The sequence below is a fragment of the Podarcis raffonei genome, chromosome 4 (assembly GCF_027172205.1).
Source record: "Podarcis raffonei isolate rPodRaf1 chromosome 4, rPodRaf1.pri, whole genome shotgun sequence".
Classification (NCBI taxonomy): Eukaryota; Metazoa; Chordata; class Lepidosauria; order Squamata; family Lacertidae; genus Podarcis; species Podarcis raffonei.
Window position 1 is genome coordinate 85,714,631 of NC_070605.1, and position 25,113 is coordinate 85,739,743.

Here is a 25,113-nt window from a genome sequence, read left to right on the forward strand (position 1 = left end):
TTGCAGTTGTTGGGGGCAGGGACAAACAGGCCCAACATCTGCACTTGGTCAGGAGGCAGCCAGCTAGGCATGTACCTGGTTACAGGTGCTCACGCTATTGTTTTGAATTTAGAATATATTACCCTTTTCTAAAACATAGTGGTGCTTATTCCCAGGTAAATGTGTTCAGCATAATCACGATGCTACGATGATTGAAATGTTTTTGAAATGTAAAACCACACATGATCAAAGTATTATTATTTAAATGGGCTTGGCAAGCTTTCTCCTGCTCTAACATATCAGGAACGAATAAGCATTTCTAAAACATGGAATAGCAGCAGTGGAGCCAGGGAGAAGGGAAATGTTAATGATGTGGTTCACAACTAAAATATCACACATGGCTGCCCTTGCAAGACCATTAAATCCAAGGTCTAAAACTGCCTATGATGTTATGGTCCATAGAGGGATATCCCAGGATCCATAGGTCTCCATCTTCACCCATATTTCAAAAGGGGACACAATCCACCCTTCTTTTCAGTTGCATAAGCATTTAATATGGGAGTATTGGTTCAAGTTGAACAAGAACTGTTTATGAATGCTGAATTATCATTTGTACAAAGCATTGGTTATAAATGAATGGCATTATAAAATAGCCATTAGACTCCTCTAACCCAAAATCTCCGTTCTCTCAGCTTGTGGATGGCCTCACAGAAAAACCAGAGCAAGGAAACAATGAGATCAGGTAATATATTCGTTTTTATGTTTCTTAATTTTATTTTAGAAATTGACTTCTGTTCAAAGGGAAACGAGTCCTGTATCATTTCCCCCACCTTAATCACTAGTAATTTTCAAAACATAGGGCTTTCTGCTGCAAGTTCCTCCGCTCTGCCCCACACGGCCAGTCCCCCTATTGCTGCCTACTTGTGGGTACAGAACAACTCGGTGTAATGACGTGTTGACTATCCCTAGGCCTAGTGTAGTGGGGCTGAACTTTTTGGCAGTATGCATGCATGGACTATTATGTTTCATTCCTGTCTGAATGATACTTCAACAACAATGGGATTTCATAAGATATAACAACTTCCTTTAACAAAAATTGGAGCAACTGAGAAACTGAGCTTGTTGGCTACATAAACATTTTTTAATCTTTCTTAACAAAGTTTTCAGCAACATCTGGAGGGCCAAAGGTTCACCATTCTTGAGTTATCCATTATACAGTGGTACCTTGGGTTACATACGCTTCAGGTTACATACGCTTCAGGTTATAGACTCCGCTAACCCAGAAATAGTACTTCAGGTTAAGAACTTTGCTTCAGGATGAGAACAGAAATCGTGCTCCGGTGGCGCAGCAGCAGCAGGAGGCCCCATTAGCTAAAGTGGTTCTTCAGGTTAAGAACAGTTTCAGGTTAAGAACGGACCTCCAGAACGAATTAAGTACTTAACTCGAGGTACCACTGTAAATAAATGAAATAAGAAATATGTCCTTTCACTTAAGTTACACAGACCTTCAAGTCTTGGCTGTCACAAATTCATATTACCTTGCATGGAGTCTCTGGACTCCATATTTGTATTAATAGTTTAATACAAACGTTTGGGAATGCTTGCTAGGGCTCATAGAAGTTGGCCAAGGATGATGGGAGTTGTAGTTTAGCATCAACTGATGGGCCAAAAGTTCCCCACATCTACAATAACTGATAAATTGTGCTGTTTAAAAACATTTCATTTAAATCATGTCTTAAAGGTTCATAAACAATATGGATTCAACTATTAATATCACTATGGATGGAGTTACCTTTGGATTTGTGGATTATTTTTCTGCCACAAACTACACGGCTTTCCAAAGAGGAGAGTAAGTATTACTGTTTGTTTGCCAGATTTTTTAAACCTGCCCTTCAACAAAAGGTCATGGGGTGGGTTACAACCATATAATATATGCCATAATTTTCCATGTATAGGATGCCCCTGTGTATAAGACAACCCCTATTTTTTTGAACCCCTAATTAAGAAATCCGTATTTTTGAGCTTTTTTGGGGGGATCTCAAAGTTATTGAGCTACTTTGGGGTGATTGCCCTCAAAGTTATTGATCGCCCTACCGAAAACCGTGTTTATGATGACCCCCCAGTTTTACTCAAAAAATTAAGAAGAAACCATCGTCTTATACACAGAAAAATATGGTACTTTAGTTATAAAGCAAATAATTGTCTTATTGCAATTATTTGTCTCAGTGCCAACATTTATTTGATGAAGTGGGTTCTAGTCCATGGAAGCTTATGCTACAACAAATCTGAGTATCTTTAAGGAACTCGGAATACTCACAGGATGTGTGCTTCAATAGACTAGGGTATATTAGGCAGAAAATCTGTGACTGGATCTCTGAATGTGTTTATTTTTCACTGCAATAGAGCTATGAGGCCCGGAATTTGATTGATAAACTGGTGATGGTGGAGATATTTTTAGTCCCTCTTGCGCTGTACTGTTTGCCTGTTCTAAATGGCCCCTTCAAACTGCTGTTAGTCTTGTGAGGGAGAAAATGTGCACACTTTTTGTATTAATATGATGGCAGCCACCACAAAAAATACTGCTGCTGTCAGGGGCTTCCATTTTGCCCGCCATGCCCTGGAACAAATGCAAAGTCCAAGGTAATTATGAGTAAATAACATGTTGGCTGCCAGAAGACAGGTGTGGTGGTGGGAGTCAGCTTGAAAAGAGAGAAGATCCAAATGTGAGAATGCTTGACCAATAAGCGTGGGTGAGTTTTGGAAGATTGCATTGGGGTTGGCAGGAGAGAAAGCTGTGTAAAGCAAATGCTCTTTTTCTAGACCAGCTGGATGGGACCCTCTGGCTTGTAGGTGGATTTTGGCCCACAAGGCCTCTCCATTTCACCTGCCAAGGCCATATTCCCTAAACCACACCCACCTGATCCATACCTGAAGTCATATGTAATGTCAAGTACGGGACAGTTACAGATGTGACTAGATCGACTGCTTGCAGAAAGCAGGATTAAACTTGGTCAGTGACTCCCCTTTACCCTTGCAGGCCAGCTTTGACAGGGCCTGCCAATCATCGTCATGGTGTCGGATTATTGGCAGGTAGGTACTCCTACCCACCTGTCAAAGATACAGATTTAGCCTGCCAAGCCGAAAAGGTTGCCCCCTCTTGTTCTAGAGCCTCCTAGTTCCTGGTGAGAAGTCATTAAGGAAACAGGCATTCATTGGGGTAGTTTTTACTTTTTAAATGCTATGGCAGACGTAGGCAAACTCGGCCCTCCAGCTGTTTTGGGACTACAACTCCCATCACCCCTAGCTAACAGGACCAGTGGTCAGGGATGATAGGAGTCGTAGTCCCAAAACTGCTGGAGGGCCGAGTTTGTCTATGCCTGTGCTATGGAATAATATAATTCATTCTGATCACTAGTAACAATGGTGCACTGGGAGAGCGGTCAGAAAAACTTCCTTAGACAATATCCTGCCACAGCAAGCTTTAGAACTGGGAGTAAGCAGTTAACCCGAAATGCACGTGGTTAATGATCGTAAGCTGAACAAATAATGCTCAGGCTGTTACTCTTAATACTAGCAATTCTTCTTCTTCTTCTTCTTCTTCTTCTTCTTCTTCTTCTTCTTCTTCTTCTTCTTCTTCTTCTTCTATAGCTTCATATAAGTGAATTAAATTGTGTAGGTTGTGTAGATCAGACTTCATTTCCCCCCTCCCATCTTTCCTCCCAGAAAAGACATCACCGTTACCATTCTCAGTGATCTTCGTAACTGCAGTGGCAAGTCTTTGACATTTGGGTATGGCAGTGCTTACACTATTGTAGTAGATGGGGTAAGTTGTTTTGCTTCTCTTTAAGGAATATTGAAACACCACTGGCAGTTGAATGAAAGTCTCTGGGTACCTGTTAACAATGGTGCATGAATTATTCCACATGAATTATAATGGTGTTTTTATCCTCATTATGGCTTGCTATCTGCCCATAAATATCAAGATTAGGGAGTCTGTGACCCTGCAGCTGCCATTATCCTTGGCCATTTTCAATGCTGACTAAGACTGATGGTAGTTGGAGTCCAACAGTATCCAGAGAGCCATAGGCTCACCAGTACCGATATATAACAAATATCACACCATAACCATACCAAAGTTACCAAAGCAAAATATATATGACTAGAAGTATACTGCTGTTGTAAACACATGTAAAAGATTAGCACTGAAGAGTTGGTATAGCTAATGATGGAAGTCATAGTAAATGTAAATAGGATTTGTTTAAACTTAAGATACACAAGCCACTTTATAATTCAAAGGCTTTTGGTTTCAAATTAAAATATACCTGGATGATATGCTATCTATTGAAGATTTAGTTGCCATCTATCTGACTTTTAGAAGGCCTCTGAACGCAGCCCTGTATAGGGAAGTTTTTAATGTTTGATATCTTATTGTGTTTTGATTTGTTGGAAGCTGCCCAGAGTGGCTGGGGCAACTCGGTCAACTGGGATTATTATTATTATTATTATTATTATTATTATTATTATTATTATCTGGTAGTCATAATATACAACTCCCATACTTAATCCATAGTCATGTGCTCTTCTCTGCACATTGATCTCTTTATATGAACATGCTTTCCCATTCACGTTAGTGGAGACTATATCTCCCTTCAAGCATTCCCTTGTTTATTCCATTGAAATGAATGGGGAGTCTTTGGTGACATGGAAGCTCTGTCAGTGTGCACAGCATTTCATATTTTACATCTTCAGTGTCAGTTTACGCTGTGATTAAAGTTATTTTTAATTTGTGCTGCCTATTTAAAATGCAGGGCTTTTGTGTGGATTAATGTAATTTGGTTTTCCTTTCAGTGCAACAGCAGTGAAGTACTCCTCAACTATGTCGAAGACATTCAACCCAACACTATCAGTATGGCCTGGCAAATTCCTCAGTATTTCATTATCACCTGCGCCGAAGTGGTCTTCTCAGTCACTGGCCTATCATTTTCATATGACCAGGTAGATGACTTTGCTTGAGAGATGTCTCAGTTGCAACGGTAGCCTTGAGATGTTATTAACATAGAAACGCATGCAGACTGCTCCCAAGGAAAGACCGGCAGTAGGATTTGCAAGTGAGCTTGTAGAATCTGTGTGTGTCAGATGGATCCTAAGCCATCTGACACACATAGCATAGTTCTGTGGCATAGTTCTGTAAACTCAGATTTGTATTTTTCAATGGTGTTCTCATTATGAATATTTTACTAGTCTGCACAGTACTTCCCATGTAGAAACTGATACAGTTCAGCCTTTCTCAACCTGTGGGTCCCCAGATGTTGTTGAACTACAACTCCCATCACTCCTAGCTAGCAAGGCTAGAGCTCAGGGATGATGGGAGTTGTAGTCCAACATCATCTGGGGACCCGCAGGTTGAGAACCACTGATAGAGAATGTGATTCAGTAAAGCCAAGCTATGCGGTTTTTTTGTGACTAGGTGTGATAAAAAAAAGAACAAAGAATTCTACTCTGTTCCAGAAGGAATTTCTTAGCTTGCAAACGATTACGAGCTACATCCAACTACCAGGAGGGCAAAACTAGATGGTGCATATAGCAATCACATCAGGATTGTTGAAAACAATTAATAGAAAGCTCAGCAGAGTGGGTGGGTGGATGCTTCTTGACATTTTTTTCTCCATGGGAACTGCGATCCCATTGCAACCCCAGTAATTACCCCCCCGCCACGTGTGGATGGCATTCGCCCTAGTAAGAGCAAAAAACAAGTGTAGGGGTGATTTTAGTTGGAACCACAGTGGGGAAGGAAAGTGTTGCATCCTCTGCCTCCTGAGTTTGGTATTTAATCAATCCCCATAGCCTTGATATAATTGCTAAATATGCAACTGGCCCTTGAAAAGCCAATTTTGAATCATAAATATTCGATACTGTACCTCAAAACAATGTGCAATTAAATAACTTGTTTCGGTAGGCTCCTGCAAACATGAAGTCTGTTTTGCAAGCTGGATGGCTGTTGACAGTGGCTGTGGGGAATATTATTGTTCTTATTATAGCTGGAGCTTCAAAAATTGAAGAACAGGTAAAGTACACTTTGTCTTAACATCAGGGCTATAAGTTTTTACATCTAGATATACTGGTGAACACTATTGTATGGGCAGAACAGTCACTAAAAGACAGCTCTGTTACTATGGCAGAGTTGTAGTTTCAGTAGAATACTGAGCATGCAAATATGTCAATACGATTCACAGTGAGAAATACAGATGGCTTTGAATACTTGATCTCTAATGTTAGTTTTACGTGTTGGAATCTTTGGTATAGGTTCCATGAAGTCAGCAGGGGTCCGGTACATTAACAACACAATCCTATGCATTCAGAAACAGGTCTTGCTGTATTCAATAAGGCTTGTGTGTTCATATGGGCTGTATATCTTGTATCCTGTATGGGTGGGGAGCAGGGATAAGTCACTGGAGAACCTTCACACTCAACATCTGGAACTTTAATTTTTGTACAAAAGCATATGGTTAGGTCGGAGAACTTCACAAAATCTGGTGATTCTGGATGGTAGCAACTGTGACATGACTTGCAAATCTAAAGATGGAAGACTTCATTTAACGACTCAGAAGTTTTAAGTTTTTGCAGAGCACAATTTTGTAGCCCATGTACTAGCAGTAGTAATAATAGCATAGCCAAAGAAAGGTTCTGTTAAACCTATAGAAATGGAAATCTCTAGATACCAGAATTTCCATGTTAAGTGCCAGACACAATCCTACAAAAATTACACCTGCTCCTTATCCACTGCCTTTGTGGAGTGCAAGGAAATTTGTTCCCCATCAGGCTGCAACCCCACTTATCTGAGAGTAAACCACATTCAATTCAACAGGACTTATTTCTGAGTAGACACAGTTAGGATTGCAATCTCAATTTTCCTGAACCATGTGCTACTTCCTAAAAGAGGCAAGCTAGGCAGTTTGGATTCCCAAGGGCACTTCATGTGACTGTGCTAATATTTGAAGCAAGCCTTAAAATAATGTAATGACTTCTGCTAAAAATCCTCTTGTTCTTTGAATTAATGCATAGATGCTTATTCGTTAGCAATAGCATGTTGTATATATAAATATATATATATATAAATCTAAAACCTTTTTTTTAACTTTTATTTTACAGTGGGTAGAATACGTTCTGTTTGCAGCTTTACTTGTTGCAGTTACCCTTGTTTTTGCCATCATGGCCTATTTTTACACTTATGTGGATCCAGTTGAAGTTGAAGCTCAAATGGTAGAGGACGAAAAGAAGAGGGAAAAGGAACCGCCATCTTATGAAAATGGAAATGCACCCGTTTTACAGACTCAGATGTGAGCATATACTAAAGGCTGAATGAGAATATAAACTGTCATTGGGACATCTGCATCTCTAGTCCAAGACAACTAAGTGCTGCCTTATCACTGGGCAGGGATGGTTCGTGAACACCATCAAAATACACCCTCCCTCCCGAGGGCGAAGATTAAGAAATCTGTTCTCCTGTGAAGAAATTGAGGACCCCCCCCCCAGTTCTTTCTCAGCAGATTTTGCACTTAAAAAGGGATCTGAACCTAATTACACCTGGCCACAATGAAAAGACATTCAAAGTATTATTTTTTTATACAGAACTGCTTTAATTTCATGTTGTAGCAGAAGGCAAGTGCTCCTGTCTCACAAAACATACAGGCTTTAGAGGCTCTTTGATATGCTGTCCTACAGATAATGATTGCTATTATACATATGTGGGGGTTTTTTCCCTCCTAAAAACACGTATCTGAGCCAGCTGAATGTTCATGACCCTGGTATTGCACTACACAACTCTTTCCTTTGTTTTCTGCCAGAGGACCGCCAAATCTAGCTTCAGGTGCCTACTGTGGTAGACATGAACAAAGAGGAATTGCATTATAAACAAGCAAGGGCAAATGAAATAAAACTGTGACTCCAAAAATGATTGGTTTGGTTTACTTTCTCAGAGGAGGAAGAGAGCTGGGCTTTCTGTTTCATTACTGTTGAGGATCAGGATAGCACAGGAATTGGCAGCCTTTTGTAAATCCATGGCCCCACGACATCACCGCAACCAGGAACGCACCATATTCATTACAATAAAATGCTACTTTAAGAGGGTGGAGGAGACTCTACAGAGGCACCAGGGAAAGCTTACAGCCTTCATTGGCCCTGGCTTGAGTGATTCTGCCTGTCTAAAACATGTCCGTGAACTCTGACAATGCTCCTTGTCTGGGTGGAAGATAGAGAGGAATGCATATACAACCTGGCCTGCTGCACAAAGGTAAATTACATTTGTTGCTTTGCCCACTTTTGCCTTTGTCCTTGCCCTCCACTCTCATGTGGCCTTTGGAAGATTGTCCAGAAGGGAATGTCACCTTTTGCACTGCAAAGGGTTATTTACTCCTGGTCTGTATACAGTGCTATTTTTCTAGAAAAACAGACGTGCTGGAACTTGCCATAAACTCCTCCCTCATTCTGTTAGAATGGCAATGGCACCAACTGAGTTCTGGCAAGTCCCAGCTTAAAAAAAGGCCTGTCTGTATGACTTACATACCACCCCCATCTTCAGACTATCTTATAAACCAAAAAAAATTATCAAAACAAGCAACAATCTAAAGAGATTTCTTAAGGTATAACAGAGACGGACTGGCAATTGTTGGGCTATGGTGAGGCCTCCTTTTTGTGGTAACAGACCAGGGCTCTCTTCAGCCACATTAATGCAAATTCCAGGCACATGGATGTTAGGCTGGAGTAATTATACACTGCTGCTACCGGGACCGTAGGAGTTTGTTAAAAGTCGGAAGCATCGGTAGAAGGATTTTGGGAGATCCATGTATATGTGGGTGGAAGGAAGGATCAGATCAAGTAAAATAAATAATTAAATCATCCACTGGCCATCAACATATAAACCTAAAAGCCTATAAAATCCCTTAGCCCTCCACTTAGTTGCATAATAAATATGATAAACAGTACATTTAGATACAAAGAGTAGAAGGGCGAGGGATCACCAGCGACATGGCAGGGAACTACACACCCGCAGTCCCCTTCCAGCACATTAGCTTGGCTTATATGAATCTATGAGCCATGGGTTCTGAATTTATGCTTTAAGGGGTATGCTGTATTATTAGGGACACGGGTGGCGCTGTGGGTTAAACCACAGAGCCCCTAGGACTTGCTGATCAGAAGGTTGGCGGTTTGAATCCCCGCGACGGGGTGAGCTCCTATTGCTCGGTCCCTGCTCCTGCCAACCTAGCAGTTCGAAAGGATGTCAAAGTGCAAATAGATAAATAGGTACCACTCCGGCGGGAAGGTAAACGGCGTTTCCGTGCGCTGCTCTGGTTCGTCAGAAGCGGCTTAGTCATGCTGGCCACATGACCCAGAAGCTGTTTGCCGGTTCCCTCGGCCGATAAAGCAAGATGAGTGCCGCAACCCCAGAGTCATCCACAACTGGACCTAATGGTCAGGGGTCCCTTTGCCTTTACCTTTATGCTGTATTATTATTATTATTATTATTAGTAGTAGTAGTAGTAGTAGTAGTGCCCTATATCCACTGCCCTATATCCACAGGTCTCAGGGTGGTTACAACATAAAATCAAAATATGAAAACAGGAAATACATAATAAAAATCAAAAAACATGATATAGTTGTGATCCCTTTAATAGTTTGGGTTTCTAATTGTACTCACCTATTGGTATCATCCAATGTGTGGGAAACAAAATGTCTAATTTGGTTTGCTTGGCAATACTTAGTTAAATCAGGAAGCCCCCCTCTCCCCCCCCCCCCATTTTAAAGGTAAGGACAGCAGCTTCCCACCTTTTCTAGGTCATTTGCAAGCAAAAATAAAATAATTCAGCTGCCGCTGCCAGCTCCAAAGTTGTTTAAAAGAAACTGAAATTGGTAAGCTCTGAATAAGAAAAGTTAGCTTAGGAGGAACAATCATTTCAGCCAAAGCTAACCTTTCAGGAACCTTCAAAATCATTTCCCTCCACCTTTTTTTGTCGCAAGAGATCGCTTGTCAAATGGGTTTAAATTGGAAATATATGGACGTATGCCAGAAGAGGGAATTTCAGCAGGTGGGGCTTTTACATAACTATGAAAGTTGCAAGAGCCCTGCCCTCTGCCAACTGGCCACTCTATGTGAGGCATAAACACTACACATTCTTGAGCCGAATTATCTCGACAGCCTCCCTTGTGAAACCAGTGAGGTTGAGTGTGTTGCTGAAACCTCATCCAGCCCTCTTGGTGTCATTAAGCATCTGCAACCTCTTTGATTGTGTAAGCATTGAGGTTGTGGGTGTGACGCTTTTATTGCATTAAAACAGAAACTTATGATAATGGTCAATTGATCATCCCAAGAAAGGAATGTAGGCAATTATAACCGCATGAAGAGTTGTTACGAAATTGATTGGCCGTCTTTGTCAATTAGCCCCACACAGAAGAACAGAATGGATAACCTGCTACCTGAGATCACATACCTTCCAACATTTCTCTGACGAAAACAGGGATGTCCTATTCCATAATAATAATTGTATTATTTATACCCTGACCACCTGACTGGGTTGCCCCAGCCACTCTGGGCAGCTTCCAACATATATATAACAACATATTAAACATTAAACACTTCCCTATACAGGGCTGCATTCAGATGTCTTTTAAAGGTTACTTATCTTATTGGCTCGGGAATCACTTAACTCCATATCTTCCAACATTTCTCCAATGAAAATAGGGACGTCCTAAGGAAAAGCAAGGCTTTTCCCGGATTGGGTTATACCACAGAGCCTAGGACTTGCCGACCAGAAGGTCGGTGGTTTGAATCCCCATGACGGGGTGAGCTCCTGTTGCTCGGTCCCAGCTCCTGCCAAGCTAGCAGTTCGAAAGCACGTCAAAGTGCAAGTAGATAAATAGGTACCGCTCCGGCGGGAAGGTAAACGGCGTTTCCGTGTGCTGCGCTGGTTTGCCAGAAGCGGCTTAGTCATGGTGGCCACATGACCCAGAAGCTGTACGCTGGCTCCCTCGGCCAATAAAGCGAGATGAGCGCCGCAACCCCAGAGTCGGTCACGACTGGACTTAATGGTCAGGTGTCCCTTTACCTTAAGGAAAAGTGGGAAATTCTGGGATCAAATCAGAAACCTGGATGGCTTCTGTAAATCTGGGACTGTTCCTGGAAAATAGGGACACTGGGAGCGTCTGAGATTAGCATGACTATCGTTTCTTCTTTTCAATCTGTGCCTTTCTTTTTTCCTCTTTTGCCCTTGCACCAGAGCCTTATGAAATCCCTTTGAGCATGAATCACACAGGGCAGTTAACTGAAGTGTGCTTTTTGTAAGACAGACTTGCAAGTAGCCTCTCGCTTAGCTGGCTTGGGCTGAGAGAGAAGGAAAACACACTCTGAGCTATGGAGACCGTGGCACTAGAAAACCTGCACGACTTCTAAACCGCTAGCTGGATGAATACTGTGGTGGACCTAAGACAGCCATAACTGCGGCAGTCCATTTCCACACAGCAGAGCTGAAGAAGCCATGCACCTGCTCGCCGCAGATGCCTCCTAAATCGAATCTCAAGGTCAGCGCGTGCGAATTCCTGCACCGATTTCGCTCCCCAATCCGGGAAGAGGGTGCTGGGAAGGCGGGGAGAAAAAGAAGAGGAGGACGCTCGCCCTGCGCGCAGCTGCGCCCTCTCCCCCCGCCGCCCTCCTCAGGATCCTGGCAATCACCCCGTCAGCTGCGCCTGGCTCCGCCCACTTCCGAATGGCCCAGGGTCACACGAAAGGGAGGAGCGAAAGTGGAGTTGGGAAAACACACGACACGAATGGAGACATTTGTCATCAAGAGTTCGATTCGATTGGGACCTATATATTGGCATCCGTCCATCTGAGAAACAAGGGGGCCGATCTGAATAAAATATGGGGAGGGGGCGGGTAAGCCCCACCCCGCAAAATAGATCCCAGGACGACACAAACACAATTTGAATGGCAATGCCCATCAACTTTAAGGGCATATATTTTATTTGGGGGGCCGAAGGGACCTCAGCCCTATGATTGGAAGAGTGCGCCATCGGGGGCGAAGCCGAGCGCTGTGGTTGCAGAGGCTGATGCGGGCGAGACATACCTATATATGCATCTAAATAGTGCATCTAAACATCCACAAGCGAGTTCGCTTTCCGAGTTTTCACAGAACTCTTCTGGGGAGGAAGGGAGGAAGGGAGGGGCGCCCGCCTCGCCGCCCCGTCGCCGCGCGCCAATAGGCCCGGCTCGGCTGCGCGAGAAGCGTGGCTCCTCCTCGTGGCCTCGTCCTTTCCCTTTACGGACCCGTGCGCGGAGGAGGAGGGTCAGGATTCGCTCCTCCTTCAGGTTCACCCCTTTCCCAAACCCGGCTGTGTTGTGCGCCTGCCCGCCCTCTTCGCTGGCTTGCGCGCGCGCACAGACGCACAGAGACCCGGGAGTCCTCCGCCCGCCCGTCCCTTCCGTAGTCGGCTGGTGGCTCGCCTAGCCCTGGTGGATCGGGGCTGCACGAGGGGGAAGGAGCAAGCGGGTGCTGGCTGGGGATGGGGCTGAGGTGAATCCTTTCGTTCCTGGAGCTGCTTCGAGAGAGAGGAGGAGGAGGAGGGAAGGAAGGCAAGAGAGGAGGAAAGGAGAGGGGCCCGCGCGCAGGAGGGGCGGTAGCAGCGCTGCCTCTGCCGCTTCCGTCATCATGGCTCACTCCCCGGTGCAGCAGCCTGGCCTGCCGGGCATGCAGGTGAGAAACCAGCCGCCGCCGCCTCCGGGCTCTCCCCCCGTCCTAACCCACCTCCCTGCATGGGCTTCAAACTGCAATCCAAGAGGCCCCCCCAAATGGGAACGCAGAGGGGGAGGTGGGTTTTTTTGAGGGGGGGCGGTCATTTACACACACACACACACACACACACACACTTCCTCCTCCCCCCGGGCTAATTTAGTGGTATGCAGGGGTTTGTTTCATCCGGGGGGTGCTAACATTGGATTGGGTGAGGGTGGGGGCTGGGTGAACCTGGCTAACTTGTAAAGGAGCTGGAGGGAGCGTCTAAATGAGCAGTGGGGGGGGGGAGTTTGAGGGGACAGACTCCTAGAAATGCAGAGTCGAAAGGGACCTCGAGGGTCAGCTAGGCCGACCCCCTGCTGGGCAGGAATCTCTTGGTCCAACGTGGGGCTCGAACCCACGACCCTGATATTTAAGAATCTCCTGCTCTGCCAACTATTCAGGCCGCCCCTTGCAAAGGGAGGGGGTTGGTGCCTCGCTCAAGGTACAATCCGGATAGTTTGCTGTTTCAAATTAAGGGGCAACCCTTAATTTGTTTTGGGTTCTGCTGTCACCTGGGAGCGGCTAGCAGTAATGCAGGTGTGTATCCTGTGAACAAGATCTTTTAAAGGGCTCCCTTTAGAAACAACAACACCCCCCCCACAAGAAACCCAGGTTCTGATCCACTACAGTTAAGGCACAATAGATGACCATGGTCATCACATCTGGGTGAGGGTCAGGTAGCGTATGAGGTTTATAAAAAGGTACAAAGAGGTAACTTTTTGGCTGGTATGTGTGTGTGAGACAGAGAGTGAGTGAATGAGTTTTACCTTAAGTTTTTCTCCCTTATTTTTTTGTTGGTTAGCAAAATCCATATATGGCCTCCTTGAAGTAATATTTGTTGTGGGGGGGGGGACGGGACTTAATTGTACAGCATTTAAAATACTAGCCGTTTCAGGAATTCTTTTCATGCTTTAAGGTAGGAGTCCATCTTTGGCCTCATTTATTATTACTCGTGAGTTTTTCATCTCTCTGGAAAACTTCTTTAAAACTTGTTTTGCATCTGTAGTGTTGTAGTATTTGCATTAAGGAGCTTAAAATAACATCTCTTTGAGTGTGAGTGGCAAAACAGGGAAGAAGAACTCTGGTGTGAATTCAGATGTGCATTCCTATTTTGTATGTTGGGACGCGAGTCCGGTTTTCCAAACTCAAGAGCGCTGCATTTTGATGGCCTGCAGGATCCCAGGAAGTGGTGGCAGACATGCAGGCCTTCCTATTCTGGCCTGGGGTTGCTATGGCCTACCAAGGAGAAGTGGTGCGAGGGAAGAAGGCCCGTGTTTCACCAGACCAAGGGATAAGTGACACAAGATGAGAGAACTTTCTTCTCAGCCAAGCTGAGTAGCAGAACTAACCCAGACTGCAGCTTTCTGATCTTTGCAGGCCGCAGTAGATCTGAATGGGTTGGCTGTGCCTTGGTTAGAAAGGGGGCACGAGAGTTGAGCTGCCTCTTCTTCTGTAACTATGCCAAAAATGGGAAGGAGAAGCTGGGGAGAAGTGTGTGCTTCCTTGTTCTCTACTTGGAAACAAGCAGGTATATTTTATTGGGGCACAGCTGAGACTACAAGCCCATCATTATGAGGTAAAGTGTTGAGGCTGCATTACATATCATGCTTGAGGGTTTTTATGCAAACTTATTTCCCAGTACACTGGAGTTTCTGGATCTTGTGAGGCTCTGGAGCCAATCAGAAGCCGAAAAGAGCAAGCAGGGTTAGGAAGAGTGAGCTACTGCCCTCTAGAATGGAGGGGTGCTGCTTCTACAGGAAACTCTAGTGCTGGTACTCGTGAGGGGCAGATATGAGCCTTTTTAAGCGACATGCTCAAAAATGACATGGCCCAGAGTTCTTTTAATTCCTGCTTGGCATTTCCTGGGCGCAGACACTTAGGAGTTAACAGGGGTGTAGTAAGTGACTGATAGCGAGAAAAACAAAGAAAAACTATTGTGGACAGTCAGATCTCAGGGACAGGTGAGACCAATAGTGCTCATTTAGTAAATAGATTCCAGCACAGATGTGAGTTGTAGCTGTGATTGTTACCGCTTGCACTCAGGCCCCTCAAAGCAACTTGCACAGCAAAAATAAAAACGGAAGGGATTGAAATAATGTAAAAACAGCAATAAACAAAACCTTAAACACTCATTCCAGCACTGAATTGAAAAGGAACAAATCCTACTCACACCACTTCAAGGATAAGTCCCACAAAGGCCACGGTAACTGCCTTGGCAATTAAAAAACATAAACCTGGGTCTTCTAGGTGCCAGGGTTTTGCCTGGCACCTAGAAGCCCAGCAATGACTCTTGGCATGCTTCGTTGTGGAGAGCCATTCCACAAGTGGAGCCATTGTGGAAAACGACTGTTTTCATGTTGCCACCCTGCACACTTCCTGTGGAGAGTAAGCCCAAAGAAGGGCCTCAGGTGCAGGTTCTGGGTTGGTTCATGAGGAGAGAGGCATTCCTTGAGGTATGTGTTAGGCCGCTGGTCCCCTAGCATCTATATACGAATGGAGATTGTACCTCGGGTTACAAACACTTTGGGTTACAGACTCTGCTAACCCGGAAGTAGTACCTCGGTTTAAGAACTTTACCTCAGGATGAGAACAGAAATCGCGTTCTGGTGGCACAGCTGCTGCGGGAGGCCCCATTAGCTAAAGTGGTAGCTCAGGTAAAGAATGGTTTCAGGTTAAGAATGGACCTCCAGAACGAATTAAGTTCGTAACCAGAGGTACCACTGTAGATTCTAGAAATAGAATCAGCTCTAAATGGCATTTGCCAGTGCATTTGTGTTTATGTACGTGCGTGCCTTGCAGCTCTGTCCGAGCACAATTCAAAGTGTTGGTGCTGACCTTTAAAGCCCTAAATGGCTTGACCCAGTATACCTGAAGGAGGGTCTCCACCCCCATCGTTCACTGAGATCCAGTGCCGAAGGCCTTCTGGCGGTTCCCTCATTGCGAGAAGTGAGGTTGCAGGGAACCAGACAGAGGGCCTTCTCGGTAGTGGCGCCTGCCCTGTGGAAAGCCCTCCCATCAGATGTCAAGGAAATCAACAACTATCTGACTTTTAGAAGTCATCTGAAGGCAGCCCTGTTTAGGGAAGTCTTTAATGTTTGATGTATTACCGTGTTTTTAATTTTCTGTTGGGGAGGCCCAGCCAGATGGGCTGGTATTCATTATTATTATTATTATTATTATTATTATTATTATTATTATTGCAAGTCAGGTGGTCAAAAATGCAAGGGGTTTGAATACAGGGGACTAAAAGAAGCTGAGGAACAGCAGTCAATCCTCAAGTGTTTTCAAAACGGACAATAGATTTTGGAAGGGAGGAGGCATTTTTTACAAGTTGGACTGGGCCTATAGAAATGATGTTTTGCCGAGCTGCTTCATAAATGGTGTGTTGCAAGGAGGGCAACATCTGTTTCAGAAAAGGTCTTGGAGGTTGTTGAGTAACAAGGGATTATTCATGACCAGCTACTGGGAACCACTGGAGAGAAGTCATTTGAAGCCCTGTAGGGTTGCTGACATCATGTGATCAGCTGGGTTAAAGGACGTGGGGGGGGGATTAGGCAGGATATGGTTCCTCCTTTTGAAATCTGGTGAAGTTCTTGACTAAAACAGGTTAGACAAGAGTTGCAGGGGCCAGGTGCAAGAGAGTGGTCAAGATGCAACACTAGAATTTCCTGGTTAAACTCAGAGGCTCTGTTTTCTAGATTTGTGTTTTTTGAAACCCTATTTAGATCTGCAAAACATACATTTTATAGTTCATGTGCTGGCGCATTGTCATGGAAAGGGAACCGAAAATAGTGATAACTGTAGACAATATATAATCTAAGCACATTTTCCCTTAAATTAATCATCCTGTTTTGAATGGCAAAAGGAAATTATGCCTCTTTTAAGATAACAATATTTCCATAGGAACATTCTGATTATATCTGTTCCAATACAATTACAGTTTTTACTGTAACAAGTCTTAATCTTAGCATTCTCACTGCCCTCACAAATACTGTAAATTTCACAGAATATAATCCTCAGAAATGCCTCTTTCTACACTTGCTGCTATAATCGGATAACAATAATAATCTTGTTTGTGTTTTGCTTTTCTATATGTACTTTAGGTATTGAATTCACTGCTAGTTTTTGTTGGTTACCTGTTTGTCTTAACGCTAATTTATATTGTCAATTATCCATATCCCTCTAGGGTTGGTAACGTTATTGAAACTACGAGTCTTGGAAATAAGTTAGCAAAAACTAGTTCGCACACCATCTTGGTTTGACTGCTCTTTTTTGTAGTTGGGGAGAAACCCAAAAAGAACCCCAACTTTTTGAAAGTTTTTGGGCCTAGTTGCCTGGGAGTAATTCATATGGTCTGCTGGCTAATTATAAGCTTGAATAAAGCACACACAGTAAAGGATTACATTCTCATCAATTTTAATAGCTCTTTCGGTTAGTTCTGTGAATCTGGTTCTGTAGAGCTCTGCTGTAAAGCTGAAAATGTAAAACTTTATTGCTGTTCGTAATAGAAAACTTGCCTCCCCAGAGAAAGCACATATGCCCCCTTCTTATTAGCATGTTTGTGTGCAGCTCTGCTGCTCTTAGCTAGTTATGCCATAGTTAAACAGAAATTTTATGTTGCCTTATGTTCAGTTTGGCATTTATATACATACACTTATGGGAGCCACTTGTAAAAATGAGTGGGAATATGAGGGGGGTGTATATAGAAACTTCACAGTCCCAGTCTTGTGGTACATTTACATTGCTGGGGGAGAGGGAACAGGCCTTGGGACTCCTCTTTGTGTGGTTAGTGCTTATATTGTGGACTTGATGGGCCCTTGTTATTTTTGAACAGGATAAAAGATTGGTCCCAGGGTACGGTCTAAGAAGGCCTTGCAGAAAGTAAGCAGGCTCTGTTAGTGCCTAGTACACCACCTTGAGTGGAATATAAATGTCCTAAAATGTCTGAGGGCCTTCTGGCGGTTCCCTCACTGTGAGAAGCGACATTAAAGAGAACCAGGCAGAGGGCCTTCTTGGTAGTGGCTCCTTCCCTGTGGAACATCCTCCAGTCAGATATCAAATAGATAAACAACTATTTGACTTTTGGAAGGCATCTGAAGGTGGCCCTGTTCAGTTTCTAATGGTTGATGTTTTATTGTGTTTTTAATATTTTGTTGGGAGCTGCCCAGAGTGGGTGGGGTAACCCGGTCAGATGGGTGGCTAATAATCATAATCAATCATAATGCCTTTAGTCATATTCAGATTTGTCACTTTTGGAAAATTGGTAGAAAACAGTTTCTATTTTCTCTGGCCATGTAATTTGTGTTTTAAAGCTAATCCTAGATGCTTCAACAGTTTCTGTTACTGCTGAGTAGTAGTTTGCATGAAATTTAGTACAATGTTCCATTGACCTTCTAGGAAGAACTGAGTTCTTCTCAGAGACAGTAGTTTCGATAATGTGGCAGAGTTCTAATAAATTAATTAGTTAATTTGACAGTTGCCCAGGGTAGTTGTGGTGTCCACTACTAGTCAACTCAAGCTATACATACCTTTGCTTGATCTCAATGCATCAACCCTCATCTCGCATGCTGCGATGCCTTGAGGTTAGTTTGGGCATCATGGAAGCCAGTCATTTGAAGGGGAAGGATCCAGATTGTGCTTGGGGCTTTGTTTCTCTGCATGTGTTACAGCCAAGCACATGTGGGCTTCTTAAATGTGCCTTGTAAACGATGTCAGCCATTTCTGTGCTTTTCTGTTATTAAAAGGTGGAATTGTATGAAGCTGCACAGCATGCATTCATGGAACAAAGTTCTCATGATGCACACATGCACTGTATTACAACTGCAGCAACAATCCTATACATGAGGCTGTTTCAGCTTTCCTCAACTTGATAGCCAACATTCAGTTACGTTAGCTGAGGTTGATGGGAGTTGTGGTCCAAATTATCTGGAGGACACTATATTGAGGAAGTATAATGTATATTATGTAGTATGACAGCATACATTGGCAGTGTGACTCGGCCCTTAGTAACTTGGGGGATGGAATTATAATGAGTAAAATGGAATTATTGCCTTTCTAACACCCTTATCTTCCTAAGATTATTCTCCTGTCTGCCCTATTACTTTTTACCAGCATAAATTTGACTTGCCCAAATCACCTTAATTTTTCAACCCCTCAACTGCAACAGCTCTATAAATCCAAATTCTTAGGCGCAGATCGTCCTATTGTTTATCTTGTGGTTGGCATAGAACGTTGGTTTTCATGATGGAAATTTTGGGTTCATTTAGACATTGGGGTTCTGGCACTTCATTTAGGGATGACCCTGCTTTTGCTGGTAGATCACATGGGACTCAGTATCTAGGAAGGAGAATATTACAAAATTGAAGTTCGAAAACTTCTTTGCAAATAGTTTGAACATAGAATAGGCCTTCCCAGGTTTGTTTGAAACGATTGTATTAAAACTGTCAACCTAGAATATTTGTGCTCAACTGAGATCTACAGTGTAAATTAAATTATTTGACGCTATAATCCTGTGTATGCTACTGGGGAGCAAGTCTCACTTCTGAGTAGACATGCCTTCAAGAACTCAGAATCCTAAAGTCAAATGTGTCGTTTTTCTTTTCTGTATTTCTGCAGAATCTGAAAGCAGATCCAGAAGAGCTCTTTACAAAGCTGGAGAAGATCGGCAAAGGTTCATTTGGTGAAGTTTTTAAAGGAATTGACAATCAAAGTCAGAAAGTTGTTGCTATAAAAATTATTGATCTTGAAGAAGCTGAAGATGAAATAGAAGACATTCAACAAGAGATTACAGTGCTGAGTCAGTGCGACAGTCCATATGTTACCAAATACTATGGATCTTATTTAAAGGTAAGAGGCTTTATGTTGAATTGTCTTATTTAGATATGCACGTTTTACAAATCAATATATTTGTGAAATTACAGAATAGCAATTAGCGGAAGAAGGATGTTTTGAGTACTAGACTAAATGGATTGTTTATCTTTTCCATAAGGTTTTTTTTTTGGAAAGAGTTACATAGTGTCTCTTTATTTAGATATTGAAGTGTTATTGATTTATGTGTTGAATATTGATAAAAGTAAACCTTTTTTTTTTTGTAAAATGGAACAGTCCTAGAGGCTGTGTATGTGTGTGTTACATATGATATTATACATAAACACTCTTGCTTGTTTTTACACCAATGCTAAACTCCTGAAAAGAGAGGGCACTGATTACTTGATATCTTCGATGCCTCTAGTCTAGTGTTGTTTAAATTTCTGAGGTTTTTAATTTCTGAGATTTTAATTTATATTTAAATTAGGTATTCTGTATGTTGCTGACATGGGTGGCGCTCTGGGTTAAACCACAGAGCCTAGGACTTGCCGATCAGAAGGTCGGCGGTTCGAATCCCCGCGACGGGGTGAGCTCCCGTTGCTCGGTCCCTGCTCCTGCAAACCTAACAGTTAAAAAGCACGTCAAAGTGCAAGTAGATAAATAGGTACCGCTCCGGCGGGAAGGTAAACGGCGTTTCCGTGTGCTGCTCTGGTTCGCCAGAAGCAGCTTAGTCATGCTGGCCACATGACCTGGAAGCTGTATGCCGGCTCCCTCGGCCAATAAAGCGAGATGAGTGCCACAACCCCAGAGTCGGCCACGACTGGACCTAATGGTCAGGAGTCCCTTTACCTTTACCTATGTTGCTTGTTGTAAGCCACTTTGAGACTTAGAGGGTGAAAAGGGGGTTATAATTTTTCAAAAATTTATGTTATCCAGAGTTGCCTGCATGGCACTGGGAACTGGGGCCAGTGAAATTCCATTTGCGCAGTGGAGAATGCCCGTATCCCCTTGGCACCCCAAGCTTCAGGTTTTTGAACTCCCATGAAGGCCTGGGATGTAATGACAGGAGAATTGGAGAAAATCACGTGGAGGCAGCTTTTAGGCTCTGGAGTCTTGTCTGATTTCCACTCATGTATTTCAGTTAGAAAATATGTAAACATGGAAGTCTTAACTAGATTGCAGATACTAGTTGTCACCATTAATAATATAATTTAAAATCTGTTGCCCAGGGTCCCAGGTCAGGTTACAGCGATTCAAAACACAACCGTAAAAACAGTTTAAAGTAAGTTAGAATCTCTTACTTTAAGTAAGTAAGGCAGATCCTAAAAATATACATTTCAGGTGTCAAAGGCCCAGATAAAATAAGTGCATCTTCAGCATTTCCTGTGTGGAGAGGGAATTCCACAATTTAGGGGCTACCACAGAGAATTCCCTTACCCAAACCGCCCTCACCTGGGTAGTGGCAGCGGAACTGCCAAGACATCCCCCTACCGCTGCTGATCTTAACACCTGAGTCTGTAGAGAAGGCCATGATCTCTCAGATATTTGGGCCCTAAGTTATTTAGGGTTTTGTACACTAGTGTGAGCACCTTACTCACAATGGACCCAGAAATAAACTGGCAGCTAATGCAGCTGTTTCATGAGCTGCATATATGAGTTCTGAATGGAACCTGAGCTAGGAATCTGGCCACCACATTTGGGACCAATTTAATATTTATTTCACGAGTTACATACAGGTGCTTGTATTTGAATGTACAGAAATTGGTTCTCTTTGATGCTAGCAAACCAGAATGAGGAACTGTTTTTGGCAAGGTTTTCTTTTTGCGTCACTGATGATGATTACCTCAGAATGATACAGCTTGGAGACATAGTTACTCAGGCCTTCATGTATGTGAAACTAGAATATGGCTGTGAGGTCTTTTAAAGCATAATGATAGGGTGAAAATAGAGTGGCAATGTGGTTGGATGGTGTGCTCTTGTACTTTGTCTAACCTACTGCTGGCTCTTAGATGGTGGAACATCTAATAGTGAGTTGGTTTGATGTGCTGGGTGCCATGATGATGGAATATTAGAGCTGTACTGAACAGAAAACTGGCCGTTTTTATCAATCCCTTCGTCTTAGCTTTCCATAGAGTGATTAAAACCAATAGACTTTACTCAAATACGTGTTTCTTCTAAAAAGCTGAGCAAGTTCAAAAACAGGAAAATGAAATCTTGCTGAAAAAGGGAGAAGGCGGCTCTTGTATTGGAAAGAATGCAATAAAATTGTTTCCTTGTCCCGTATTTGCTGCATTCGTATTCTATCTTTCATTAAACCAAAACCAAGAAGGCTTACAAATAATACACAAAGCTTAAAATCTCAATGGAAAATCCAATATTGGGGGGGGGGGAATGAAACAAAACATTTAACAAAACCACAGACTTCTGTAGACTTAGCATCGTCTTTCCTTCCTCTGCAGTGTTTGAGTGGTTTCTACAACACTTCCCAGTTCAGTATAATAGATTGTGCTTATATCTCTTTTTCCGTTTTAATCTGCTGAATGATCATTTGTCATGCCACTGTATGTTCTTTATTGGTGAGAATGCATAATATGCTATAGATTAGAAATGATTATCTTGATCGGTTTTCTATATCTCAAGTGAGTAAATGTCAGTGATATTCTTGATGGCCAAAAAAAGAGAGAAAAAACTACAATATCATGGTTGCGTTTTGCCCTCCCCCCCAAATCCCAAGGGCATTTTATTTAAACATTTAGGTTTACATTTCACATTAATTCCATGGGTTCTGGAAGCTTACACAAATATGTGTAATTTTATATTTTTAGAAAGGAAATGAAATAAAGAAACACAACCCTTCTTTGAAAACATTCCAGAAAGAGGCCACAGAGCAATTAGTAATTGTGATATAGATCTTCGTGGGAGGAGTGAGAGCACAAACATCTAGTAGTTTATGGTCTTAATAAATCTCGGCTAATCCAGATTTAGCAGATCCGAACCTGCAGGGAGGTGTTAAATTGAGATTACTTCATAAATCAGGGTGGCCCAATTTTTCACATCAAGTGGGCTGCAAGAGTACTTTGACCGGGAACCCAGGGGCCACACACTGCCTTGTCACGTGGGGTGAGGAGCAAGGCCAAAATTTGACAGTCCCGCCCCCCCAGCCCTCATTGGGCCTTCCCAAAGCAAGGTGCCAGGCTCTGGGAAAGAGGCACAAGGCTCTGGTAGGGTCCTAGAGCTCTCCTATCTCCTTAAAAACCAAACCAAACCATTTTTAATTGGTTTTTTAAAAGTACAAATACAGTGGTACCTACACTTCAGGTTACATACGCTTCAGGTTACAGACTCCACTAACCCAGAAATAGTACCTCGGGTTAAGAACTTTGCTTCAGGATGAGAACAGAAATTGTGCTCCGGCAGCGAGGCAGCAGCAGGAGGCCCCATTAGCTAAGGTGGTGCTTCAGGTTAAGAACAGTTTCAGGTTAAGAACGGACCTCCGGAACGAATTAAGTACGTAACCAGAGGTACCACTGTACAATAACCATTAAACACTTCTCCAGCAGTACATCTAATGGTGTTTGTTTTACATACACTTTCAACATTCAAACATAGTACTTAACGTAACCCCTCCATGGAGAATATTGAGCAGTTGGTATAGGAAAGGTCTTGATTTTTGGTCATTAACATAGCTAAAGAAAAGGCTCCACATTTCTTGAAAGTTGTCTGTTATGCCTCAAATGTGCCTGCCCTCTGTTTGGTGATGCTCAGACACTGCTATATCCCAGATATTATTTCCCCATATGTTCAGGGGTAGCCCTCTCATCTCCTTCCCAAAGCTGGGAAAGCGCTAATTTGACTTTGGGAAGGCAAAACTCTGGGGGCCCCCTTCTCAAAGCCCAGCACTTCACTCACCCACCTTGGGGAAGGCAGAGCAAGGGCTGGAGGCATCAAACATTGCCGAAGGGCTCCCAAAAAAGCCTCAGGGGTTGCTCATTGGGCCATCCTCCCATAAGTGATTAGGAGTCCCCAATACATAAGTCCATTGGAATGTCATGGATGATCAACGTGAGATGAGGCAGTTCTGCAGCTTCCAAAATGATTTCCAGCCAGTGGACAATTCGCTCGAACAGGTTCCATAGCCACACTCATAACATCTTCCCTGTGGGTCCTGCTACCTGTCACAGGTGCCACTCCCTCTCTGTGGACTGAAAACCTTAAGCGGGGTTGTTTCTTTGCCGGGAACCTTATGCTGTGAACTGTATACAAAGGTGCTGGTGCACCGATGGAACGTTGCTTGTGCGATGGAACAAACCGTTCTCCTTTCCCCCATGCATTGTTGAAATCTGCTCCAAACTGTTGGCCCCCCCCCTCCAGAACAGATATTGGAGGCACTGAGAGCCTGCAGGGAGGATTTGAGAAAGGGGCAGCCCCATTGCTTGAGTAGAACTCCACCCACACAGTGTCGGCTTACAAACCTCTATACTATTTGTTTATCTTCCCTATGGAGTCATTGGTGTCTTGGGTTGCGAAGCTTTGGGTGGGGAGTGGTTGGGTTGGTGGTGGTTCTGTGCTGGGCTGCGCGGCAGACTCTTTTGCAGCTTTACCGTACGCATAGCTGTCAACTTTTCCCTTTTCTTGCGAGGAGTCCTATTCGGAATAAGGGAATTTCCCTTAAAAAAAGGAAAAAGTTGACAGCTATTAGGATGTGGAGTCACAAGTCCCCTCAGAGCTGTCTGGTATTGTTGTAAATAAAAATATGCCCTTTTCCCTTATGGGGTATCCAAGAGCCCATTTAGAGTCCTTACATAGGTTCCCTATTGGTAGGAGAAAATAACAGAGGTCAACCAGAGAATATTGAGAAGCAAAGCAGCTAGTAAGCTTGATCTTTATTGATCTGTTGCAACAGGGTACTCCCCTCACACACAGGAGAGGAAGAGGACCCCCAAAATTGCTGTGCAAGGGCTTATAAAGACTTTTTGAAATTCCCATCCTGTAGATCAAGACCACCCCCAGAAACATTATGCATACATCACAGAAGGGGTGTAACCTAAGACCACCCCTCAGATACATCCCACCTACATCACAGAAATTTAAATGTTGTTTTTCTCTTGTCCTTGTTTATCTCCTGTCTGGCAAGTTACTTGTTTGGATTTCCTGGGGAGCCTGGCCATTCTTTTGTAGTGGTAAAATACTTATTTCCTGGGCCAGGTCACAGGCTCACACCTTATTCATATCTTAAATGTGTCCTTAAGACAGGATTTGTGAGGAAAGAGACAATGGGGAGACTTTTCCAGTTTGACCTTGCAGAGAAAACATTTGGTCAGTTTAGGAATCAAAATGGTTCCAGGTTGGCCTCCCTGTGTTGATCTATGTATGTGCGGTTATGAACATTGCCATGTATCTAAGACCATAAAATTCCTATCACAGTATTTTCCCTTGATTTGGTGACCTAGTTGCTGCTCAAGGCCAGGGTTACAAAAGTCGGGCAGTTCCCCGCAAGGCCAGC

The 25,113-nt window shown here is 43.3% G+C and overlaps 2 protein-coding genes across 2 annotated transcripts in view; both read left to right on the forward strand.

The window, feature by feature from the left end:
• SLC15A1 (solute carrier family 15 member 1) overlaps positions 1-7,933 on the forward strand; it is a 40,660-nt gene extending 32,727 nt beyond the window's left edge. The window contains exons 18-23 of the mRNA XM_053384522.1: positions 672-721; positions 1,721-1,828; positions 3,703-3,802; positions 4,828-4,974; positions 5,936-6,043; positions 7,129-7,933. Coding sequence (XP_053240497.1) covers positions 672-721; positions 1,721-1,828; positions 3,703-3,802; positions 4,828-4,974; positions 5,936-6,043; positions 7,129-7,320 — 705 coding nt within the window. The 3' untranslated portion in view covers positions 7,321-7,933. The remainder of the gene's footprint in view (positions 1-671; positions 722-1,720; positions 1,829-3,702; positions 3,803-4,827; positions 4,975-5,935; positions 6,044-7,128) is intronic.
• Positions 7,934-12,356: 4,423 nt separating this feature from the next.
• The window catches only part of STK24 (serine/threonine kinase 24), a 32,264-nt gene continuing 19,507 nt past the window's right edge, over positions 12,357-25,113 (forward strand). Inside the window, exons 1-2 of the mRNA XM_053384528.1 lie at positions 12,357-12,722; positions 19,419-19,649. Of these exons, the coding sequence (XP_053240503.1) occupies positions 12,678-12,722; positions 19,419-19,649 (276 nt within the window). The 5' untranslated portion in view covers positions 12,357-12,677. The remainder of the gene's footprint in view (positions 12,723-19,418; positions 19,650-25,113) is intronic.